Below are 24,687 nucleotides of genomic sequence, written 5' to 3' on the forward strand. Positions count from 1 at the left end.
AAGGGAAACAGACTGACCAAATGTGTTGAGTGTGATGAAGGAGAAACAGGACCTCTGGAATGCATAGTAGAGACCTGATGCAGGTCAGGTGGTTTCTCAGAGGAAATGTTTGGAGTGAGACTTGGAGACATAGGAACTAGCCTGACAAAGATGGGAACAGAAATGAAAAGGGCGCTCCAGGCAGAAGCTGTAGAGAGCACAAGCACATTTAAGTAGAGGAATTTATTTGGGAAAGGGAGGCCCACTTTTGGTCCTGTCATAGGATTGTTTCCAACAGATTCTTGAATGGAAGCACTGAGGCTTCTACTGTTACTCTTTCCAAAGCATGTACCCCTGGGGATCAGGAGGGGAGGACCCATAGGCTTTCTTGAGTGAAGGCATTTGGTCAGAGGCTCCGTATTCTACATTCTCATCTACCTGGGGCAGGGTCTGCTATGCTGGGTTTGAGGACCCCTCTTCCCTCCCACCACCTCCACTTCAACCCTGCTTCTGGCTCAAGCCCACATTAAAGGCCTTCCAGCCTGGATGTGGGCCCAGGTTGGAGCTCATTACAGCCCTGTGGCCAGGCCCTCCATTTTCCCTTCCAGGTTAAGACTTGGCAGGCATCAAAGACTGCCAGGAACACCCCACAGGCCTTCTCCCTTAATGATCTTGCTTCTGCCCTCGGTCTGCATGGCCTCCCTAGCCAAGCTTTGCTCGCCAGAGCCTCTGGTGACTTTTTGCAAGCGTTTCTTCATTCCAACAAACAGAATTCAGTGACTAATTGCTGGTATATATTTTTTTTCCCTCAAGACTCTATTTATATAGGCTGTCATGTTGGGGGTGGGGAAGAACAGGCTTTAGTCTTCGGAGGACTGCTGTTTCCTGCTACTGCCATCATTAGACAGAGGCCTGTGTGGCATTGATGTCCACACTTTGTCTTTATTCTTGTATTTTTTTTGTCGTTTCGACATTTGGTTCTTTGAACATCTAACACCCCTTTTATGCTTCTCATCTCCCACAGAAGATTGTTGTATTTTGTCCCCCACCGAAACTGCATTTTCCTTTTGTCAGATTTCTCACTTTCTTCTTTATTGTATTTTGATCAGTGTGGCCATGCAGGTCTGGGTTTTACTGGGAGCTTTTCATCTTGGCAGTGGCCCTCAGGGCTTGGGTCTTCTTGTAAAAGCCATGCTCTGCCTCAGACCACTGAAGCAGACCTTTCCTGGCCCAGGCTACAGAGAGCCCAGCCCTGTCATCTGTCCAGAGACTAGCCTGGCAGTTCTCAAACTTAAGCATGCATGAGAAGCAACAGGATTTAACCAAGATCTGTTAAAATAGAGATTGCCAGGCCCCTCCCCTAAAGCTTCTGATTCGGTAAGTCTGGTTGGGGCCTGAGAATTTTTATTGCATGTTAGTTCCCAGCTGATGCTGGTACTGCTGGTCCAGACATCACAGTTTGAAAACCACTGTTTTGGTGTAATTCCTCCTTTACCTTGAGCCACAGTGTCAAAGGCCCTAGAGAGGGGAGAATATCCGGAGACCAAGTTCCCTTTTCTCCATACTGGGCCCAGCTCTCCAAAATTAGATGATGACAGCTGTTGGCAGTGGCATCATGATATTTAAACACTTTTGCAGTGATTTCACTGCCCTAAGTCATTTGATACAGCAGATTCTTTGGTTAAGTAGCAGAGCTTCTTAATTTAAGCTCGGATGAGTGAAGACCTCCTTCTTGACTAGTAGTTTGTGTTGTTTCCTCAGTTGAATCCAGGTCTCTTAGGTCCTGTTTTTGAGCTTTCACGATGCTGCCACTTACTACATCACTATGTGACCTTGGGAAAAAGTACTTAACTTTCTGTGACTTAGTTTATTGATCAGTAAAATGGGGGTAAAAATGTTATCTGCCTCCTAGAGTTGTCATGAGGATTATGTGACTCAATATTTGCGAAATACTGGAGGACTATTAAATGATGGCTCTCTAGAATCCATTCTCCTTTGGACTGTGAGGGGCTGCCCTTAGTTGTGCATTTGTTACCACAGGAGGCTGAGGAGAATGTCCTACCACACACCAGACAGACAGTATCCCTGGCCATTAGGACAGGGTTCCATCACTTTCGAAAAGCACTTATCTCTGTTGTCTGCCCTGGTGGAACTGGTGCGTTGCAAGCCACTGGATGGAATTTGCTTCCAGGAGTGGAAGATGAGGCTGTAGCTGATGGGCTGGGTCAGTGTGAGAAGCTGAAGACCAGGAGAGCAGCCCACATCACCTCAGGTCCCCCTTGGGAGCTGATGGAGTGGAGGCCCCGCAGCGTCAGCCCTGCCATGGCCATTCCCAGCTTAGTTTGGAGGGAGGAGAAGCTAAATCTGCCTTAGGAGTGTTTTCCTCTCTTCCTGCCTCTCCTCTACCATCTGATTGGGGCACTCATAGAAGTAGCGGAGGTTTTAAGTAGAAGGCTGGTCCTAATAATGTTAATGTTATTGAACCTATTGAACGTAATGGGCCAGGAACTGTTCCATTTTATATTTCATTTAATCCTCCCAACAGTCTTAGGAAATAATCCTCACTTTACAGATGAAGAGGCTTGGGCAAAGACAGGTTAATTAGGTCTGTTGGTCTCCAGTACCCATGGTCTTTACCACTGTGTCTCCTTGGACCCTATCCTGATGTTTCCCTCTGGGGTGCCATTGTCCCCCTCCCATGGGTGCCTAGCCTTGGCCCGTTCCCAGGACCCTTGGCCCCTCAGCTCAGTATCCAGAGTCCAGGCCTGTGCACGTTCTTTATGTATCTCTGTGTCTTCCATAGAACTTAACACAAAGCCTTAGACAGAGGGTGGCCATATGTTGCATTCATGCCTCTTGTTCCATTGCAGTAATTAATAGTGCCTCCTTTCACTCCAGAAAGTGTCTTAGTTTGCACAGTAAATTATGTGGTCACTCTGTTTACACATGACTGGTTCTCCCAACCCAGGGGCAGTAGCATTTTCATAGAGGACCCTGAAAGACAGAATTATCTTTAAGACTCAAAGAAATAAATCCCATGTGGTAAAATTTGAAGCCCTTTATAAAATTTATAGCCCAGAGAGCAAGAGGATTTAGACAGAGGTTCTGCACAGCACCCCACACTTACCACAAAGAACTCTAAGACCAGACTTGAGGCCTGTGAAGGTCACCAGGTTGGTTGCAGATTTAGCAGAGTGGAATTCCTACTGTGGCTTCATGGAAGTGTCTGAGAAGGAAGACCAGCAAAAGGGAAGGAGTGCCAAAAAGCTTTTGCTTTTCTCCCTGTCGTAGGCACAAGCCAGCCCTTGTCTAGAATTTAACTACCCTCAGCACCTTAGGCTTCCTGCAGGAAAGAGCCAGCTGGGGCTGGCCCTTTCCACCATGCTGAATTCAAGCCTAGTGGGAGCCTGTGGCTCCGCTCCTGGTCCCAGTGCTGGGGGTTCTCACCTCAGGCTTTACCCCAGCAACAACCCCCCCCCCCCCACTACTTTAGATATGGGACCACGCCCAGCCTCAGCCTTAGTGTGTGCGAGTCACATTCCAGCCTGTGTCCTTGCCCCGTTTGCAGGCAGCTGAAAACTGCTGTGCATATGTCGGTTCACACTTGAACTGGTTTAATGTTTTTTCTTTTAAGCTGCAATCTAAAATTCAGCCAGACAGGCTTTAACGAGCACTAAATCGTCAAGCCTTTTGTTTCCCTTGGTATTCAAACCATGGAGATTGTGTATTTGATTCAGCAACAATTGCTGTATCTTAAACAAACCATTTACGTTTTGACATTAACTATTTTATGACTGTAACTTTTTGTTGGCATTAGAATGGTTCCAGCAGAAGGCCTTTTAACGATTTATTAGAAGAAGAGTTTAAAGGGTCTGTGGAAGGTGATTCTTAACATTTTCTTTGAGGGAGAGGAAAGACTTTTACCTGAATGCATTTGGGTAATACATACAGACTTTTAGCCTTTTTTCTCCTGTCTTAATGACTTTTGATCTTACTAATTTCATTCTTCCAGGGCACCTTCCTGGTCAAACCCTCCATTTTTCACATTACACCTGGTATTGGCCTCTTTTGCGCAGTGACTTGTCTAATAAAGTGCCTCTCTGCATGTCTCTCTTAGCTGTTAATTTTGTCTAATAGGGGCAAGAACTATTTTCATTCTTTGCTCTGCCCCCAAGATGCATGGCTGAGGACCCTGTGCACTCTGGGCCCAATCAGGATTTGTCGACCAACTGTTGACAAAGAGCCTCGCTCAGACAAATAGCATGCTCACAAAGGAAACCATCCATCATTCTGTCTCCAGAAGCTGAGAGTAACTGGAGTATTTCTCCAGTTCTTAAATTTCTTCACAAAGTGGGAAATGTTTGCTTTCCTTTTAGACCCCCATTCCAGTGCCTGGTGACTCAGGACTAAGGGCCTCTAGCAAGGTCAGGCCTCCCAGTTTTGTTCCTACATCAGGGGAAGCTCTATGCCATCCTTTTTCTGTTTGTTCTTTTTTGAAAAAAGAGAGCACAAGAGGTGAGTGGGGCAGAGAGAGAGAGAAACCCGAGCAGGCTTCACACTGCCAGCTCAGAACCCCAGGTAGGGCTCAAAACCACGAACTGTGAAATCATGACCTGAGCTGAAATCAAGAGTTGGACACTTAACCAGCTGAGCCACCCAGGTGCCCCTGCTCTGTGTCCTTCTTGACCTGAAGTCCTGAGCCTGACCCTCGTGGGAGTCAGCAGACCCACCCAGTCCACCCAGTTTTCTCTTCTGTGACATTGTGACAGAAGTGGCTAGGGGCAGGAAACCCATGCTCGCCGGAGCCTGGGAATGAGCCACAGGAAACGGATCTGGCCCAAGAAGCCCTCTTGATCCACCCCCATGGAAAACTTGCCTCTCAGAACTATAATTAATTGTCCATAAAAATCTTTCAAAATACCAATGATGCAAAATATTCGAATGGTTTACCATATTGTTCACCATATTTAAACTGTCAGAAACCTTAAATATCTGAGCAGAACCTCAGCAAACAAAGGATATTTTGGGGACTTGTTATGTATGTTGCACAGCAGAGACATTTGTAGTATATATGACTTCCAAATCCTGTAAACGAAGCATTTCAGTGTTGTCATTTTCAGCTATAGACCATCCCACGATTGTTGCCTTTTCTTTTGCTATTAAGAGATGGCTCTGTATGTCAATTATTCCTCAATAAAACTGCAAAAAAAAAAAAAAGAAAAAAAAAAAAGAATGGCTCATTCACAGACATTTTTGCAGTTTGTGGCAAAAGCAAAATAGGCCCCGCTTGATTCCATTGGCTCTGATTAAGGAGAGGAGGAGGTTGGAGGGAAAGGTGAGTGATTACCCAGCACATACCCCTGAGCCCTGGAGAGCAAGACCTGAGTGAGTAAGGAAGTTCCTGAGCCTCAGAGGGCCTATTGAGAAGGTGTATTGCCTGCACGAGGATTGGCTAGGCAATTTCCCTGGTAGCTCTCTTACCCTGTGGATCTTGCTTGCTCTGGTCCCCCCAGCACCTTGGGGAATAGAGATAGTTATACCACCAGCTGGTATAGATGACCTCAAGTGATATACTCTCTGTGTTCTCTAATAAACTTGATAAATCTCACTGAGTAAAAAAATCTCCCATATGCTTTAGCCTAAATTTTCTTCTGCTTAACCTTGTTACTCCTACCTTGCCTCCCTCAGACTGCCTAGACAATTACTGGGAGGCATTTGTTGAATAATTATAGGCCACAGATAATTTCTCTTTAGCTCTCTCTCTTCCATGTTCCCCACCCTGTGGCCTCCCTTTAGCCAGCTCTAATTAGCTTCTTTGATCCTTCCTCCCAATCTCTTCCTCTAGCTTGTTAATTACCTTTCTCCCCCATGAATTCTTTCTGCTCTGGCTTTGTCCCTCTAGCCAGAGAAGCTGAGAATGACAGTCTGGGGCCACTCAGTGGGAGGTGGTGGGACTTTGTTTCCAACCACAGGTAACCCCTCCTACTTTTGAGAAGCGTGAAAACCCAGGCACTCCTTCTTAGCAGAAAAGTACAAATAGTAATTTTCATTCAAGAGTATAACACATTATTAAAAAACAACTATTAATTGAATGCTTGGTATTTGCCAGGAATTGTGCTCATCTCCTTATATATTACCATATTTCATCTCCACAGCAATCCCCAAGGGATAAATAATACTAATCCCTATTTACAGATACAGAAACTAAAGTCTGAAGAGGTTTTAAGTAATGTGTTCGAGTCACACAACTTGAAAACACTGGAAGTAGGACTTGAACCAGTTCTCTCTGATGCCAAAGCTGCTTTTATTCAGTAGTTGGCTCACTGGGTTTGGGCTTTTGGTGAAATGAAAGTATATCATTGGCCCTTAGCTAACCAAAGAACATGCACACTAATCATGGGATAAGATATCAGCTATTACCCTCAGTGTACAAGAGGCTTTCTGAATTGAGATTATAAAACTGGTGCTGAAGCAAGCTGATGTGACACTGTGGATCTTCATGCATCTGAGTAGCTGGAAATCTCCTTGAGTGGAAACCAAGATTCTGATAAGTACTTGATGTGCTTTAATTCTTAACTCCCTTTTCTGACCATCTCATCTCTCAGAAGGTAAAGGGAACCATAAGGAAAAGGACCTCACTGAAATTATATATATATATATATATTTTTCTTTTAATTTATTTAATTTGAGAGAGTGTCAGTGGGAAAGGGGAAGAGAGAGAAGGAGGGAGAGAGAATCCCAAGCATGGAGCTATCAGCATAGAGCCTGACATGGGGCTTGATGTCACAAGCTGTGAGATGACGATCTGAGCCAAGATCAAGAGTCAGATGCTTAACCTACTGAGTGCCTCTCATTGAAATTCTGAGCAACAAAAAGGATATGTCCAGTGAAGTGAAAGTGTTGGAGTCCTTAGCAGAAAGTGACCATGTTTGGAGAAGCCTAGGGAAATGCACAACTCTCTGGGTTTGGAGGAAAGCAGTTTGTAGAAGGCCCAAGGAAAAGTAGTTAGGATGTTAAGGCACGAGTTTCGAAAGGGAGGATGAGTCAGTCTGAGAAATGAAATGTGCTCAATATAGTCCCAGGTGATTATTGCAGGGAACAACAGAGGAGCTGCCAACATGGTACACGAAGGAGCAGTTAGAGTAGAGCTTTTGTATAAGGGATGAAAACGTGTGAACAAACAGTGAAGGGTGTAAAGCTCTGACCACACTGTCAGGAATACCAGGGGGGTGAGACCTGGGATGCCAAGAACAGAGGAACCTGCCCAAGCCATTAGTGTTCACAGTGAGAGTGATGGTGTCAGCCCCCTGCTTCGGCAGATAACTCAATGCAGCAGATGACATACAGGGCATTCCCAGCCTCCCTTGTAGTTCTGTTCTACCTCTGACTTCTCTTTTAAGGAGAATGGTCTTCCTGCCAGAAAGAGTCAAAAGTGGTTAAGAGGAACTTGAGCCCAAGAGTGTGAAGAAGGAGGGAAAGAGTTGCTGGCTTCTCTAAATGAGTTAGGGTCTGAAAAATCAAATGAAAACTTAGGGAGATCATTATGAGACCTGTGTGTGTGTATGAATGTCTGTGGCATTGTAGGGGTTGAGAGAGGGACAGAGACAGGATGGGTGACTGTTTGGGCTTTCAAGATAACAGCAGGTTTTTGAGATGGGATTTATGGGCATTTCTAAAGAGAAGAGGTGATCTCTTGGAGCAAGAGTGGATTCTGTAAAAACAGACTAGTTGAATGCTTCATCACCACTGCCACCTGCACCTTGCTCCTTCTTTGCCTCTCTCCCTTCTTTCCTTCTGCACAAAAGCACGTGAGCCTTATGTAAACCACTTGGTGACCTATTAAGAGTGAACACACACATGTTACCACCACCAGGTCAAGCAACAGAATTTTGCCAGCACCCAGAAGAGTCTGTCATGCTCCCTCCCAGTTCAAACTTTCTTTTTCAGAAAGATTTGCTATCCTGGGAGTTTAGACCATTGCTGTAGACACAGGGACTCTGCATTTCAGGAAAACATTTAGCAGAATCTCATGATAATCTAATAGGTAGAGAAATGATGATAAAGATATGTGGATTTGAAGCTACTTGAACAATCACGCCTAATAAGATGTTTGCTTACAAATAGTTCTTTGTCAGCAACAGAGTCTTCATTGTACTGATGTGCCAAAGATCTCTTGTCAAATTCTGTCCTGTCCAACCTGCATTGAGATTCTTATATGAGGACAGTGGGGGCAGATGACACAGATTAGGAAGGGCTAACGAACACAGAGCTAATGACAGAATGAGGATCCCAAAGTATAGTGACATGCTAGGATGAACGGCTTGGGTAGCAAAGAGACATTTTAAATCTTGTTATTGAATTTTTAGTTTTATAAAAACCCGTATTTGTTTTTTTAAAAAATCCTACCACCCAGAGACAAATATATGATGTAACTTGCTTTTTGCCTTCTCTACTAAGGTTTAGGGCCATGTTGGGGAACCCTCGGCTCCTCATGTGGACATCAGGGACTGGATCAAAGCAGGCTCACTGTGAGTCAGGTCTGTGACACTACTGCCAAAAAATTACATGTGGCCTGAGGCATTAGTTGCAGAATGATCCTGGGGCAGAGGCAGCTGAGCCCCCTGGACTCTGGAGGGGGTGGCCACGTGGGAGCCCTGTAGTGGGTTTGCCAGGTTGTGAGGGGAGCTTTCTCTGGGAAGTTGGCTGCTCTGAAGCTTCAGAAGGGGTGACCTTTCAGGACAGAGTCAGGTGACCCTCTCTATGTTGAGAGGGCAGACTTGGGACCAGACTTGCCTTGTTGATGGGGACCCTCCCACTGCTTGTAGTCTTCAAATACCAGGCAGCCACTTACAACAGGTGCTACACCAGGTAAAAGCTTGGTGATTGGGTCTCGTTAGCCCAAATGCTGGTCCTCACCTCCATGCCGGACTTACTGGTAAGGATCGGGTGGAACATTTGTGAAAAATTAGGTTTTTGAGCCCTATTTTCTGAAGTTGTGATTCAGTATGTGTAGTGTAAGGGTTAGAATCTGTTAGAAATTTTCACCAAGTGCCCCAGTGCTCCTTGGTGAAGTGGCACATTCCATAGTTGGTAGAGCAAAAGTAAAATATCTTGGGCCAGAAAGTAAGGAAGTGCTTAGAGAATGATGGAAATAAGTCAAAAAGACACAGAACCCAGTATGAAAAGACTCTGGTGATTAAATCACAGGTAATTTGAGCATCTAAATAAAAAATTATAGAAATGGATTATAACCCATAGATGAATTAAGAATTCATGAAGCCATACTGAGAGAAATGAATGAATAAGTGAGAAAGTAGGAAAGCCTCTTCTTTCACATAGGGTGACAACACATATGGGTAGAAGCAGTGATAGAGTTTGAATATCATCATTTGAGAAACATCATAGTAATAATAATTTTAAGGAAGGAATATCAATGAATGCCAGAACTAGTGGGTGAAAGTTTGATGAGGAACAGGCTATCTTTATGTCTCAAAATGTGTCTCCCCACAGAATATTTATTAATTTCAAGAGACAAATAGCATCTTTATAATGGAGAAATCTGGCAGACACCACCATGATCAGTAATCATAGTGAACACTGCCCATCATGTGGGCCTGCCTGATATCACACACCCCTGATAAGATGCACTGAGAAAAACATAACATTGCTTTTATGCATAAACTCAGTCTTTTTTTTAAATAAATTAATCACACTTAAATTTTCTTTTTATTTTTTATTTTTCTTTTTTTTAAATTTTCTTTACTTTTTTAAATTTACATCCAAATTGGGGTGCCTGGGTGGCTCAGTCGGTTGAGCATCCGACTTCAGCTCAGGTCGTGATCTCACTGTTTGTGAGTTCGAGCCCCGCATCGGGCTCTGTGCTGATAGCTCGGAGCCTGGAGCCTGCTTTAGATTCTGTGTCTTCCTCTCTCTGCTCCTCCCCTGCTTGCACTCTGTCTCTGTCTCTCTCAAAAATGAATAAATGTTAAAAAAAAAAAAATTTAAAAAAATTTACATCCAAATTAGTTAGCATATAGTGCAACAGTGATTTCAGGAGTTGATTCCTTAGTGCCCCTTGCCCATTTAGCCCATCTCCCCTCCCACAACCCCTCCTGTAACCCTCAGTTTGTTCTCCATATTTAAGAGTCTCTTATGTTTTTGTCCCCCTCTTTGTTTTTATATTATTTTTGCTTCCCTTTCCTTATGTTCATCTGTTTTGTCTCTTAAAGTCCTCATATGAGTGAAGTCATATGATTGTTGTCTTTCTCTAATTTCACTTAGCATAATACCCTTCAGCTCCATCCACGTAGTTGCAAATGGCAAGATTTCATTCCTTTTGATGGCCGAGTAATACTCCATTGTGTGTGTGTGTGTGTGTGTGTGTGTATATATATATATATATATATATATATATATATATATATATATAGGACATCTTCTTTATCCATTCATCCATCGATGGACATTTGGGCTCTTTCCATACTTTGGCTATTGTGGATAGTGCTGCTATAAACATGGGGGTGCATGTGTCCCTTCAAAACAGCACACCTGTATCCCGTGGATAAATGCCTAGTAGTGCAATTGCTGGGTCGTAAGGTAGTTCTATTTTTAGTTTTTTGAGGAACTTCTGTACTTTTCCAGAGTGGCTGCACCAGCTTGCATTCCCTTTTTTTTTTTAAGTTTATTTTTTTTTGAGAGAACATTTGCATACCCACACACAGGGGAGAGGCGGAGAGAGAGAATCCCAAGCAGGTTCTGCACCATCAGCACTGAGTCCAAATGTGGGGCTCGATCTCATGAACCATGAGATAATGATCTGAGCCAAAACCAAGAGTTGGACACCTAACCGACAGAGCCACCCAGGTGCCCCACATAACCTCAGTCTAACCATGGGAAAACATCAGATACATTCTGACTAAGGAATAGTCTACAAACCAACCTGTGCTGTTCAAAACTATTAGTGTCATGAAAGACAAAGACATGCTAAGGAGAGCATGTCAAGAGTAGAGGAGACTTAAGACATGCTGCTAAAACTCATCATGCCAAGTTGTCAATTGGACCCTGAACCAAAATTACTCTTCTAATCAGGATATTCTGGGGACAGTGGGTAAAATCTGAGTATCTATAGATCATATATTGACAATAATTTCCTGATTTTGATAATTGTACTATGGTTCTTAGGTGCACTTGATATATTTAGGGGTAAAGAGTCATCATATTTGCAGCTCTCAAATGTTTCAGAAGGGAAAGTAATATGTATAAATACATAAAGAAAGAAAATTAAAAAGTGGATGTGATAAAATGTTAACCACTGGTGAATCTCACTGGGAGTTCTTTTGCTATTTTGCAACTTTCCTGTAGGTTAGTTTTCTCTGTAATTTTCTGTGATTTTTAAAGGCCCAGTCTGAAATGATTGAAGAGTAAAAAAAAAAAACAAACCAAAAAATAACAAGCCACCAAAACAGTGTCTCTGGTGATTGTGATGCAGAGTTATGTATGAGAGCTAGCAGATGTCTGTTAAAATTCTTTGGGTCTACTCTCTCAGACCCTGTTTCTCTTTCCAGAGGTGGGCAGTTGATCACTGTGTGTATGTGTGTGTGTGTGTGTATACATGTACATGCAAAAAGGGCCTCTTAGAGATACTCTTGTGAGCACCATCATTGTGGTGAATTGTGTGTGTCCTTCATTTGCTTACATGACTCCCTTCTGGTTGTTGAGTGTTTATGAATAGGTCCAGTGATAATCCTACCTTTCCCCAGGGGCCAGGGGGCCAGGGTAGTTTCCATCATCCCCATTGTGGTATTAATCTCATGTTACTGGCTGGATGTTTTGATTCTCTTGAGGGCTTCACTCTCATGTGGCATTTATTTTTTTGGTGAACCTATTCTATTTTTATTCAAGTTGGTTATTGTCCATATCTTGATTGACTAATTGTTTAACTCCATTGATCCCTAGATGGCAGGCTAGTATAGATCCCTAGTGAACTGCCTATTTCAAGATTATACATCCTGCAAATCCTTGTGTTTCACACATGATCAAGGCCTCACGTTAGGGCACAGACAAGGTGAGGCCAGCAGAAAAGAAATCTTTCTCTCTGGGCAAGAAGGTGAGCATGTATACCACTTCATCAGGCAGGATCACAAATGATTAAGCCTGACCACATACTCCCCTGAGATCTGCTTCCTTTCCACACTGCATAGGATCTTCTCAAGGAGTATTTCAGAACAATGGTATTTTTTTTATTCTGTTATTAAGAGAATGAAAAGGGAGCACCTGGGTGGCTCAGTCGGTTGGGCGACTGACTTCGGCTCAGGTCATGATCTCCCAGTTCATGGGTTTGAGCACTGCTTCAGGCTCTGTGCTGACAGCTCAGAGCCTGGAGTCTCCTTCCAGATTCTGGGTCTCCTTCTCTCTCTGCCCCTCCCCGACTTGCATTCTGCCCCTCTCTCTCTCAAAAATAAATAAACATTAAAAAGAAGAGAGAGAATGAAAAAAAAAATTTACCCTGCTTAGAAATTCATGAGGACTCATGAGAGAGCACGTAGCCCAGTGTGTCCTGAGTGACCGGTGGTCACTGGCACTCTAGAAGACATAGCTCTGCTTTGGGGATTTCACCTTAGTGTTTACTCAGCCCCATCTAACCTGTCAACCTAACCCTCATTTCCCTTTCCGGAACTCTGCCTTTTCCAGTTTTTCTCCTTTTCCAATGACCCAGGCTCCCTTTTCAGCCCTTGTTTTTTCACTTCACCCCAAGAAGGATCTCTATGTATTTTCTGTTTCAGTGCACACACCCCTGATGTCAGCAGCACCTGCTTCATGGCTGTGTGATCCGTATTGCTGCATAGGACCCTGCAGTGAAAAGGGCCTGTGCTTGGTTTAATGTTCTGTCCTTGCCATCTTCAGTTTGCAATAATTTTTAAAAAAATTTTTAATGTTTGTTTATTTTTGAGAGAGAGAGCAAGTAAGCATGTAGGGGAGGGGCAGAGAGAGAGAATGAATCCCAACCCAGTGCCACACTGTCAGTGCAGAGTACGATGTGGGTCTCGAATTCATGCTCGAACTCATGAACTGTGAGATCATGACCTGAGCCGAAATCAAGAGACGCTTAACCAACTAAGCCACCCAGGCGCCCCAAGTTTCTAATAAGTTTTAAACAAGGGCCTCACATTTGCATTCTGTACCAGCCCTGAAAATTATGTAGTGAGTCCTGAGTGCCAAAGAGGGAGAAGGGCAACTCCTGGACCTGAGTTGCGCAGGACTCTCCTGGGCCCTGTGGCCGGGCTTGGCGATACACTCTGAGATCAGCTCTACCACCTTCCCCCTGACTGCTCCCACCCCCAACACTTGCTCACCTTTAGTTAACTAAAATATGATCTCTGACCCTTGGCAGATTGCCTGTATCAGTCACCTGAACCAAACTGCTTGGTTTCTGCAAAGGCAATCATTTCCATTTCTGTGATCTCCCCCCAGCCCCACCCAAGATTTACAAAGTAGCAGCTGCTGCCATCCCTCTGCACACAGACAGCTGACTTGCCTGCTGATTGTGAACATCCCAGTAATCCGAGTGCTGATGGTATTTATTCAGTCCAGCCAGTTTAGCCCTGAACAAGGTTTAGTCTCATTTATCTCATCAGAGACGAGCTACGTCCTTAATATCCTTCTGTTGACTTTGAGCACACCAGCGTCACTGATGTCGCTGAGAGGCATGCCAGGCCCCTGCCCTTTTAACTCACTCAAATCTCCAACTGTCAGGACACCCACCTTCCAGCCAGCAAGAACCACCTTGTCCCCACCCCCTGCATGAGCCACAGCTCTAGTCCTGAGTCTATATGCTAGGAAGGAGATGAGGCCAGCATATATGTGCCTCAGGCATCTGTGTTCTTGAGGAAATGGTCTTGGATCTTTGTAGCAAACCCACTGTAATTTACTCTTACAGTCATTCTGCATTGGCTAGCATCTTGGCTTTCATTAGCATACCTTTAACACAGGTGGTTTTAGCTCTGCCTCATAGGTGAGGAAACTGAAATGAAAGGACTTGCCCAAGGTCATGAGCCATTGTTCACAGGATTCCCACCAAGGGCTCTCCAGGCCAGCCCTTGCACATACCCTAACCTCACCCAGCTATTTTGGGGGAAACTTCATGCCCCAAAACACACAACAATGAACATTTGGAGCCCAAGGCTGAGCCACCAGGGAGAGAGAGGTTCTGAGAGCATGCTGGTCTCTGCTCTTCCAGAGTGGATTGCTCAAGAAACGCCCAGCTCTCCTGTCCCTGCCTGGATGGACTGAGTGTCTTTAGAAACACAAACTTGAGGGGCACCTGGGTGGCTCAGTCGGTTAAGCGTCCGACTTCGGCTCAGGTCATGATTTCGCGGTCTGTGAGTTTGAGCCCCGCGTTGGGCTCTGTGCCAACAGCTCAGAGCCTGGAGCCTGTTTCAGATTCTGTGTCTCCCTTTCTCTCTGATCCTCCCCTGTTCATGCTCTGTCTCTCTCTGTCTCAAAAATAAATAAAATAAACGTTAAAAAAAAAATAAAAACAAAAAGAAACAAACACAAACTTTATATTCTCCCCCTCTCTCTTCTGTGTTCCTTAGCCCCTCTACTGGGCATTACTAAAAAGCTGTTATCTGAGGGTATTATATGGACCCCCTGAAGTGTCTACGGCACCACTGAAGTTTGGGGGAGGGCCCAGAGTTAATGTGGGCTCCTTCATTTAAGTTTGTCAGGAGAAAAGGCGCAGCCCTGTGGAGGCCATTATTAGCCCATGGTCCTGCTCTACTCACCCAGGTTCTTCAGGATTCTGCTGTAGGTGAAAACGTAGGTTTATTGCCTTATGAGAATGATTTCAGCAAGTGACAAAGCAAGTGACAAAGACATCAGTCTCTTTTTCCTTCTGGTTTACTTCTGTGTGAGCTCTATTCTCTACTCCCCTAATGGGCTTCTCTCCATGGGGATAGGGTGGGAACCGGCTGCTATCGGCATAACCATACATGCTCCTGGTTTATAGCAACCTATCTTATGGAGAAGGAAACTTCTTTTTGTCCTGACTCTAGCATAGACTGAGTGCTCTGGTTATCCAGTCCTGGGTGGCCCACAGAAGCCATGGTGATGGCAGGCTGTGATGGACCATGGATCTGTACTCGATCCTCAAGCCTTTCTGTGGGTTCTAGGGGGTTGAGACCCGCCCCATCGGGACCATAAGGAGTGAGAGAGGCACTCTGAGGAGTGTCTTAGAGGACGGGAGAGCGAAGAGTGACTGTACTGAGGGGTGGGAAAGAAGGGATGCTGGTCACGTTAGAGGTACACACTACATACCCAGAGCCAACCTGACCTGGGAGTGGTAAACGGCGGGGCTCAGAGTGTTCTCCCATCTCATCTCTTGTCCCCAGGGCCACTGTCCTGAGGCAGACGCTGCTCCTGGGCCCTTTCTGGTGTCTGTGTGCCTTGAAGGAGCTTGTTACAACTCTTACTTTGGGTGCGGCATTTCCCGAGGAAGAAGCAGGAGTGGGCTCTGCTTTATGGACAGGTTCTGGGTCCTGCATCGCCCCTCCTTGGTCCTAGCCAGCAGGCCTCCTTGGCACTACAAGCATCGTGGCCTCCTGACCTGCACTGGTGCTGCTTGTCAGCTGCACCTCTCAGCCCCATTTTCCATGACTTTCCAGGGCAGCTTTGTACTGAATGGTGTCACCTCTCCACACACACCCCTGCTGTTCCCTGAACACCTGCCCTTCCTCCTGTCCATAGCTATGCTTCACCTGAACTTCAGCTTCTTGCAATGCCTCTTCTCCAGTGCAGCCCTCCTGGCTCTCCCACCCCAGACCTTCCTGTTCTTTTTCTGATCCCCCAGAGCTTTTTGGTCATTCATTCACTCTGAAACTTGTAAATAAGGTCTGGTGGTGTGGTCTCTCTCCTATGTGAATCCTGGCTTGTTTGGTGGCCGATATCAGGCTGAGCTTCCCCCCCCAAATCTGCCCTGCATGTGGGGCTTCTCTGTGCAACCACCTAGCAGTGGCTGGCCTCTGCATCTTTGCTGTGACAGAGTGTGGTCTGGCCCTCTGCATCTTATATCAGGGCTCCTGTGGATATGGAGTACCAGGGAAGCCCTATCTCTGAATGGCTTTTGGCATCTTTTCTTTACTCCTAGTCAGCTCATGTTCTATTTGGATGATCCCAGGGATCTGCCTACATGGTTTGAGCCCTCTGCTTTTTGCCCTGGTACTTCTCTCCCCTTCTAACCATTCAGACCTGGGTGAGCGCACAGTTCCCCTCTCCCCCAATACCGCCTCATGTTCGTGACAGGACTATTACTCTGGATGGTGACCAGGTAGGTCCCTGTACTCAGCATGCTCAAGTGGGTCTCCTAAGATCCCCCACCCTTGTCTTCTGGAGTTGGCCGGGAGATTATCTCATCCCTGGCTCTTGTTCTCAGCAGATCTGTAAACCACGACCAAGCCCTATATGCTTTCTTTGGAGGGCCTTGTCCCTGCTGCTCTGTATGTTCTCTCTGATGCATCCTCTGAGGCTGATGTGATGCTGGGTCTCACAGCCCCCCTTTCTTAGGAAGCAGTATTTGGTGTTTGTGTGAATTTCTCAGCAGGGTCGTCTTTTCCTAGAAAAGACCCTGCCTGTTGCGGGTGAGTGTTCCTCAGGCACATGATGGCAAAGACAGTCCTAATTAGCTCACACTTTGATGAAGCAGCTGCTTTTCTCAAGTTGGGGGAGCAGAGGGCAGGGGAAGGACTCAGCTCCCAGGCTCCCTGTGCACTGGTGCCCACCTGCCTGTCTGGAGAGGAGCTGTCAGCTTCCTTTCCCCAGAGACCCCGACCCATCTCCAGGCTGCTCCTCAAACCCACCAGTGGAGTTGCAGTGAGACAGGGTAGCACCCACTCTGCACGTCCTTTCTAGCTGAGAGGATGCAGAAGCACTCAGGCACCTCCCATTTACAGCAGGAAAACTGGCTCAGCTTGCTAAGTCCTCTTTGAAACTTGAAGCTAGTGCCTGGTAGGAATGGAGGGTGGTCCATTGAGGCCTCACTTGGGCCCCATCACCATGCCATTGGGCCATCTTTGACAGAGCACCTGCTGTGTGGCAGGCCCTCTCCTGCAAGTAGCAGTGTGAACCCTCTTGTTACGTGCCTCCCATTTCCACCTGGGTTTCAGACCCTGCCTTACTCTGCAAGATGCCATGAAGGCCCCTTGCCGACGTTGGGGGTTAGGAGGAGCAGATGCTTTTGGGGTCTCCAGGGAGCTGGTGGTCATGCTAAGGTGAAGGAGCCAGAGCCAAGAAAAGACTCGGTGCCCTTTGTGGGCTGTCTGGGTGAGTGCGAGAGCCAGCCTGTGACCTCTGGCCTGGCCCCTCCCCCTCCTCCTGGTTTTGGGCTTTTTGGGAGCCTGCCACCACCTTTCTTCTCTGAGGCCTCCTAAGTGGTTGATGAGGGAACCTTGACTACACAGGTCCCTCAAGGGCCTAACTACAAAGGTCCCTGTGCTTGGCACTTATTCCCTAATTGATCACTAATTTGATCTTAGAAAGCAAGAGGTTCCCAGACATATCCCCTGCCTGGCACCCTGCCCTATGGAGGTCTCAACAGCCAGGCTCCTATCCTTTCATCTAGGAGAGTTGTGCCTGAATGTTTGAACCTATCACTCTTTCTCCAGCCCAGAACAGGGAGAAGATCTCCAGAGGCAGCTCTAGGTTTTGAGTGTTTTAGTGTTGCTGTGTGTTGGTTGATATAGTTCTGGTTGTGCACATGTGTCATTCTTGCCCTGTTTTCCTGGATCCCATGACATAGGCTCTGTGCTGAGTGCTGAGAGTACAGGGACAATCACAGTAGCTACTCTCACAGTGGGGAGGCATCTGGGTTGGCCCTGTTTTAGGATCTACTTAGGGTTAGAATCTCCTTAGATCTCATTCATTCTCCCTGTTTTCTTCCCACAAGCGTTGACTATATGTGGTCTGTGTCCATCCAGGACAGGAAAGAGGAATGGGCTCCAGCCCCGGGACTGGAGGAGCTCATGCTCAGAGAAGGACAGAGTTTTTAATAATTGCTCCCCACTGTATGTTTGCCTGGGATCATGGAAGGAAGAAGAACCTATGCAGGCTTGGGGAGTGTGGGGGAAGGCTTTCCATGCGAGGGACACTGAGAAGCACCTTTAGCATCAGGAGATCCTAAAATGGTAGAAGTGATTTCTCTTCCCAGGTCATCCCAGCCCGTTGGCTGCTAGACGGTAGGGCAATGGCATGAAAGCCATTGGCCCTGTCATTTTGGTCATAGGCCTTCATACCCGGGTGGATGTTTAGCAATTGGCCTGTTCCCTCAGCTAAGTTCTAGCTTGTCCCAAGTGGGAACACTGCCTTGTGCGCCTTTTTTTCCCTAGGGTATGGCTCTTATGTTAGCATCTCCCTAACCACCCAGATCCCTGGGGAGTACAATGGCATTCCCCCAAGTTGGTGAGTAGGTACAATGTCATGCTGTCCTGTGCTTTCCCCCCAGCAACCCAAAGGTCCAAGTAGAGGCCATTGAAGGGGGAGCCCTCCAGAAGCTGCTGGTCATCCTGGCTACGGAGCAGCCTCTCACTGCAAAGAAGAAGGTGTGTTTCTGTTCCGTTCCTCCTGCCCAGCCCCTAGCACACCTGTGGAGCCTGAAAGGCACGGGTCCCTTTTCAGACTTTACATTACCCTTGGGATCTGAGTGGTCATCCACGGGGTGGCATAGGGGAAGGGGTCCCACTCACCCAAAGCAGCATGGCAGCCTGCTGAGCCATCTGGAGGCCTAGGTTCAGCTCCCATGATTAGTTTCGGGTGCCACCTTCTGGCTCCCTGTCCTCGGCCTTTGTCCACTGGGTGATGTTAAAGGTTTCCTGTCCTGGCCTCTCTTCTGGCTCTCACAGACCTGTGTTCTGGAATGTAGCTATCCCTGTGGGTGGTGGGTGGGCCAGGGGTGGGGTAGTGGGTGCACCTCTGGCTGCCTCTGCTGGGCCTTGCGGCAGGACCAGCTCCACATTGCTCCTCACCCTCTGCAGGTCCTGTTTGCGCTGTGCTCCCTCCTGCGACACTTCCCCTATGCCCAGCAGCAGTTCCTGAAACTGGGGGGGCTGCAGGTCCTGAGGAGCCTAGTGCAGGCGAAGGGCACAGAGGTGCTGGCTGTGCGTGTGGTCACTCTGCTTTATGACCTGGTCACTGAAAAGGTGAGTGCCTGGATGTGTTGTGCCTCCCCCTCACTTTACTTTGCTTCTGGCCATTTGACCCCCGCCCCCTCCCACATCTTTTCTATCTAGCCTTCCATCCTCATGACAATGATCCTGAGAAAATGTGCCAGACTATGCTGGGCAGATGGGGATACTGTGAGGGCCCTGCACCCAGAATTTCTGAGACCTCTGGGAGGGTATCCTGTGGGAAGTGACTGTTAAACTGAAAGCTGAGGGCTGGTGAGGAGGAGCAGGGGCAGGGGCACTGACAGTGGCCAGGCTAGAGTATGCAGGCGGCAGGCTCAGCATGATGGAAGGCCAGAAATGGCCAGGTCAGCCCTTCATGGAATGAAAGGTCATTTCATTTGGCTAAAGCCTAGGGTGGGAGTGATGAGGAGCAGGTGGGCTGGAGCAGCTGTGTCTGGGAGCCCTTGCAGCAGCCGGAACACTAATTAGCCAGAGGCTGGAATGATGCTGAATCTTGATTTTAGAAACCTGGAGGTGCCTCCTCTGGGAGCTTTGGCTTTGGGCGAGGGCTCAGAATGGCTGCCCTCGAGGGGCCCGGGGACCCCTGTTGTTGCCACCTGGGAGGATACTTGGTGTCCAACCCACTTTGGTGTTTGTGAGCCTGAAAAGTATCTTAATTAAAGCTGCATAAAACCAGCCAGGTCTGTATTCTTAATTCAGCGGCTACAGAGAGCATTAGCTGGGCTTTCTCAGCTGCCTCTCTCGGGCTGCACTCTCCCTAGAACAGCCGAGGGGCACCTGGGTGGCTTGGTCGGTTAAGCGTCCGACTTCGGCTCAGGTTATGATCTCACGGTCCGTGAGTTCGAGTCCCGCGTCGGGCTCTGGGCTGACAGCTCAGAGCCTGGAGCCTGTTTCAGATTCTGTGTCTCCCTCTCTCTCTGCCCCTCCCCTGTTCATGCTCTGTCTCTCTCTGTCTCAAAAATAAATAAACGTTAAAAAAAAAAAATTTAAAAAAAAAAATAAATAAATAAAAAAGAACAGCCGACTGCGGATTTAGGAAGCAGGGCTGGGCAGCCACTGGAACCAGTGCTGAGTGTTGGAGACTGAGAGGCCCAGCCTGCCTCCCTGCCCCTGCCTCAGACTGAGGGTCAGAGTTGTCTGTCGCTGCTTCTCGGTCAGTTAGTTGGCAGTTGTGTGCTCACTCTCTGGCGCTGTTTCTCTTGGCCTACCTTGTCTCTCATTCTTTTTGCCTGCCCCACCCTCTATCTCTCCCTCCCTCTTCAGGCTGCAGAAACCCATAACAGCAGGCAGTCATGTGGTGCTCACATCCAATTAATAAGGCCTGGGCACAGTTGACTTCTTGGGAAGGGGCAAGCAAACCTGGAGAAAGACCTGCATGTTGGCTTGGCCTTTCCCAGGAGAAACTCACCTCTTTGCTCTGGTGTACTGGGTATCTCTTTGCTGTCCCAGTCCTGGGTGGTGACTCCTGTGACATTGGTGTATCCCCAGAGAGCTGCCTGAGTCAGCTGGCCCCCGGAGATTGCCTTGAGGCTTTGGGGTGCTGTGAATGCTGGGGAGGGATTGGTGTCTCTGCAGACAGTACAGAGACACCTTCTTTTTTTTTCAACGTTTATTTATTTTTGGGACAGAGAGAGACAGAGCATGAACGGGGGAGGGGCAGAGAGAGAGGGAGACACAGAATCGGAAACAGGCTTCAGGCTCTGAGCCATCAGCCCAGAGCCTGACGCGGGGCTCGAACTCCCGGACCGCGAGATCGTGACCTGGCTGAAGTCGGACGCTTAACCGACTGCGCCACCCAGGCGCCCCAAGAGACACCTTCTATGGGGTGGGATGAGGAGGGTGGTGGAGGAGTTGCAGCCAGCCAGAGACCTTAAGGCACACGTCAGCCACACTATGCTTGAGGTAATTCTTGTGGTTCTTTGGAAAGAATGGAGAACTAATCAGACTGGGACTTGATTGGAGCTGCCTGAGATGGAGGCATGTCAGGTTGCTATTTGAGGTGCCCCACACCTTGAGGGTGGTGTTGTGGCAAAGTAGCAGCTGAAATGCAGATTTCCCATGGAGAGTGGACCACCTCTCAGATTGCTGCTTCTGCAGAGTGAGATGCTGGCCAGTGGTCGTGAATCCACATCCATTCCATGCCTCCATGGAGCTGAGGGGATACAGGGATGACCCGCTCACCGGTTCCTTCCACCACAGGTGGTGACTGGTTGTCTGCCCTGCCCAGTGCTCTCCCAGGTCCCTGGTCCCTTCTCTCTTGGTGCTTTTGGGCAGGCTTTTATCCGAGTATTACCTGGAACATGTGGTCTGCAGAGGCTTACAAGTCAGGGGCTCTGACCTCTTCTGGGGAGTTAGGGGAGGCACTGAGATCTGAGGAATGAGTTATTATGGAGTTGGGGTTGGGTAGGAATGCACCTCCAAGCTGTACCTTAAAGGCTCTGGGGGACATTTAGTGTGACAGGTGCATGAGTGAGGGTGGATATGGGGATGAGGCCAAGTGCAGGTCAGGGTGGACCCTGCAGGGCCTTGAAGTCCTTGGGAAGGGGTTTAGTCTTTATCATCAGAAGTGCCCAGTGGTGGAGGGTTTGGGGCTGGGCAGCAGTCTGCCATCAGAGGGCTGGGGGAGGCAGGTTGGGAGTGGGAGGCACTGGACTGACGAAGTGCAGTGAGGGACAGGGCACAGGGGCAGAGACAAAGGGCTGGGAGGACTGTGATGTTCTAGAGGCGGAGCTGTGGCACTTGAAGGTGGGTTAAGAAAGGACTACCAGGTTCCTCTCATCCTTTTCTGTTACAAGATGATGATCCCTGCCCCTGCCTGCTCCCTCCACCAGGCCCCATGGACCCCAAGGCCTTTAGGTGGTACACTGTGGCCCCTGGTCTCTCCTGGGCTTTCCTCTTGCCTTCCCTGTCCTCTGTATGCCTCATTCTCACCCGGAGTTAGGGCCGACATTTCTTCTTTCTTCTTGCAGGGACACTTAGTACAGCCAGGAAGGGACATCTCCCCACTGTGCACCCTCTGCCTCTGCATAGCCTTCCTCTTACATTTGAAATAAGCTGGAAACTTAGCTGTTTCAGGTGTTTCCTGCCTCTGGCAGCCTGGCAGGGTTGGCTTCCACCACTTCCTGCTAGTGGGGATGGGTTTCTGTACTTTACAGCCATTGGCCAAGCATGTGACTTTCTGCCCAAATTTATCTCAACTCCCCAGGCCCTTGGCATAAAGGCCATGTTCCTTGGAGGCACAGCCAGGGTTCTGTGTGTTTTGGGCTTCAGCCTGACCCTCATGCCCCATGGACAAGAACAACCTGCCCTTTTTCAGATAGGAGGTGGGCCCAGTCCTGGTGTTGTGACCCTCCTGTATGTGGACCCTTCCTCTTATCCACTTGGAGAGCTCCTCCTTGGCCTCCCACCTCAGGGAAATGCCATCTTCTCTGCCCTGTGTCCTGACTCCTCTGAGGGAGTGGATCTAGTGGTGGTGAGGACGGTGCTGTACACACCACTTTACAGCTAACGCTGCTTCAAGTGTAGATGATGTGATTCTCCTTGATAGCAAAGGTCATGTTTTGGGTGTGCTGTGTGCTGGATGCTGGCTGTGTGTGTGTTCACTACCCCAGTGAGTCCTCCCAACAGTCCTGAGGGGGGTCATGTCATTGCCACGTAAGAGATGATGCAGTGGCAGCCTAAGGCCGTTTGGCTGTCCGTAGTGGAGCAGGAATTTGAACCTAGCCTATCTGCCTCCACACTACACTGCTGAACTAAATTCATCTTGCTATTTAGGAAATATTCAGTTAATTTTTACTCTCCTGCTAGACACTGAGCTCCTTGAGGGCTAGGATGTGGTCTCCATCTTGGTTTCTCTGGCACATTGCCCAGCTGTTTTTGATGAATGCATGGATGGATACAGACAGGTGGACGTAGGGATAAATGGGTGGGGGAGCTTGTGTGAAGTCATGAGTCCAGCTGACCTTCTCCCATGTTGGACTTTGGAGGCACAAAAGGATGGAGGCAGAGGGGTGGACTCATGGTCAGCCACATGCCTTCCTGTCTAAAGGGCAGAGCTGACTGATGTTTGTGTGTTCTCTCCCCAACCCCATCCCTGGTGTGTGGCCACACGGATGGCAGATGTTTGCGGAGGAGGAAGCCGAGCTGACCCAGGAGACGTCCCCAGAGAAGCTGCAGCAGTATCGCCAGGTGCACCTCCTACCAGGCCTGCGGGAGCAGGGCTGGTGTGAGATCACTGCTCACCTCCTGGCCCTCCCTGAGCATGATGCCCGCGAAAAGGTGCTGCAGACCCTGGGAGCCCTCCTGGCCACCTGCCGGGACCGCTACCATCAGGACCCCCAGCTCAGCAGGACACTGGTCAGCCTTCAGGCTGAGTACCAGGCTCTGGCCACCCTGGAGCTCCAAGATGGTGAGGATGAGGGATACTTTCGGGAACTGCTGGGATCTATCAACAGCTTGCTGAAGGAGCTGAGATGAGATTGACCCTAACACCAGGACTGGACCGGGGCACTGGTGAGACTGTTGGGCACCAGCTTGGGTGGGCTCTTCAGGGGATACCAGGCAGAAGGGAGGACTTCCTTACTGGGGCCTGAGTATCATCTGGGCAGTGCTGCCTTGGCCATTAAATGGAGGCATGAGAGCCATTGTCTGTTTTGTGTCTCTTTAGGTGGGGCACAGTCCTGTGGTTGGGGGGCTGTGTCTGGGAGCCCCCTAGGGCAGTTAGGCAGGTTGTTGGGTGACAGGCCACTGAGGGGCCCCTGATGATACGCCAGATGGTAAGCCCACAGCATCTAGTAATAGGCCCCATAGGAACGGTCCGGGCTCAGGAGTTGGAAAACCCTGGCTGGCACCAGCTCTTTAACAACCAGTAGCTCTGCGACCTTGGGAAGTCATTTACCTTCCCCTGACCCTGTTTTCTCAACTGTCATAGGGGAGTGCCATTAAGTGAGAGAAAACATGCATAAAGCCCTGCATCAGGATCTGGCATCCAAGCTCGTTCTTTCCCCCACCTGGCTCTGAGGGAAGGTCTGGGGGATCATCTCACGGACGCTGTACTATATTCTCAAGTATTAACCTTGAGGCCACTGGCAGTGGTGGAAGCCTGAGTGCGTGTCAGCGCAGGCAGCTTGTGGGCTGGGGTGGAGCAGTTGGTGCTGGGCCTGGGTGGTGGAAGGATTGGGGTGGCTTGTGGCTCTCAGGAAGCCCTTGGGTGTGTAGGCCTTACTCTTGGAGAGGAGTGATCTCGCTAAAGCTAGAACTGTGGCCCACCTGACAGGGCAGAGGTGTGGCTCTGTGCCCCAACCCCTCCCCCGTGTCAGCCGAGGTACTCTGTGGAGGAGGCCTCGAAGGCGGGGGCAGCCGAGCCTGGCAAGTCCCGGCCCCCACCCCACAGAGGCTGAGTGCCAGGCTGGGAGCCTGCTGCAGGTTGCCACGGCAACCCCGGCCCTGGGCTTTCCTGATTTGGATTCTGGTGCTTTTGTTTTCCAGCCTTTCCCAATGCATCACAGGCTCTCTCCTGCTGCTCAGGCAGCCC

At 48.5% G+C, this 24,687-nt stretch overlaps 1 protein-coding gene across 4 annotated transcripts in view; it reads left to right on the forward strand.

Moving 5' to 3' along the window:
* Nucleotides 1–23,793, forward strand: part of SIL1 (SIL1 nucleotide exchange factor) — a 217,241-nt gene extending 193,448 nt beyond the window's left edge. For all 4 annotated transcript variants that reach the window (XM_086702928.1, XM_086702934.1, XM_086702931.1 and 1 more), the window contains 3 exons: nt 18,473–18,569; nt 19,002–19,166; nt 23,274–23,793. In XM_086702928.1, coding sequence (XP_086559054.1) covers nt 18,473–18,569; nt 19,002–19,166; nt 23,274–23,630 — 619 coding nt within the window. In that variant the 3' untranslated portion in view covers nt 23,631–23,793. The remainder of the gene's footprint in view (nt 1–18,472; nt 18,570–19,001; nt 19,167–23,273) is intronic.
* Nucleotides 23,794–24,687: the final 894 nt, after the last annotated feature.

Source organism: Puma concolor, chromosome A1 (assembly GCF_028749965.1).
Source record: "Puma concolor isolate L17-30 chromosome A1, mPumCon1.1.hap2, whole genome shotgun sequence".
NCBI lineage: Eukaryota > Metazoa > Chordata > Mammalia > Carnivora > Felidae > Puma > Puma concolor.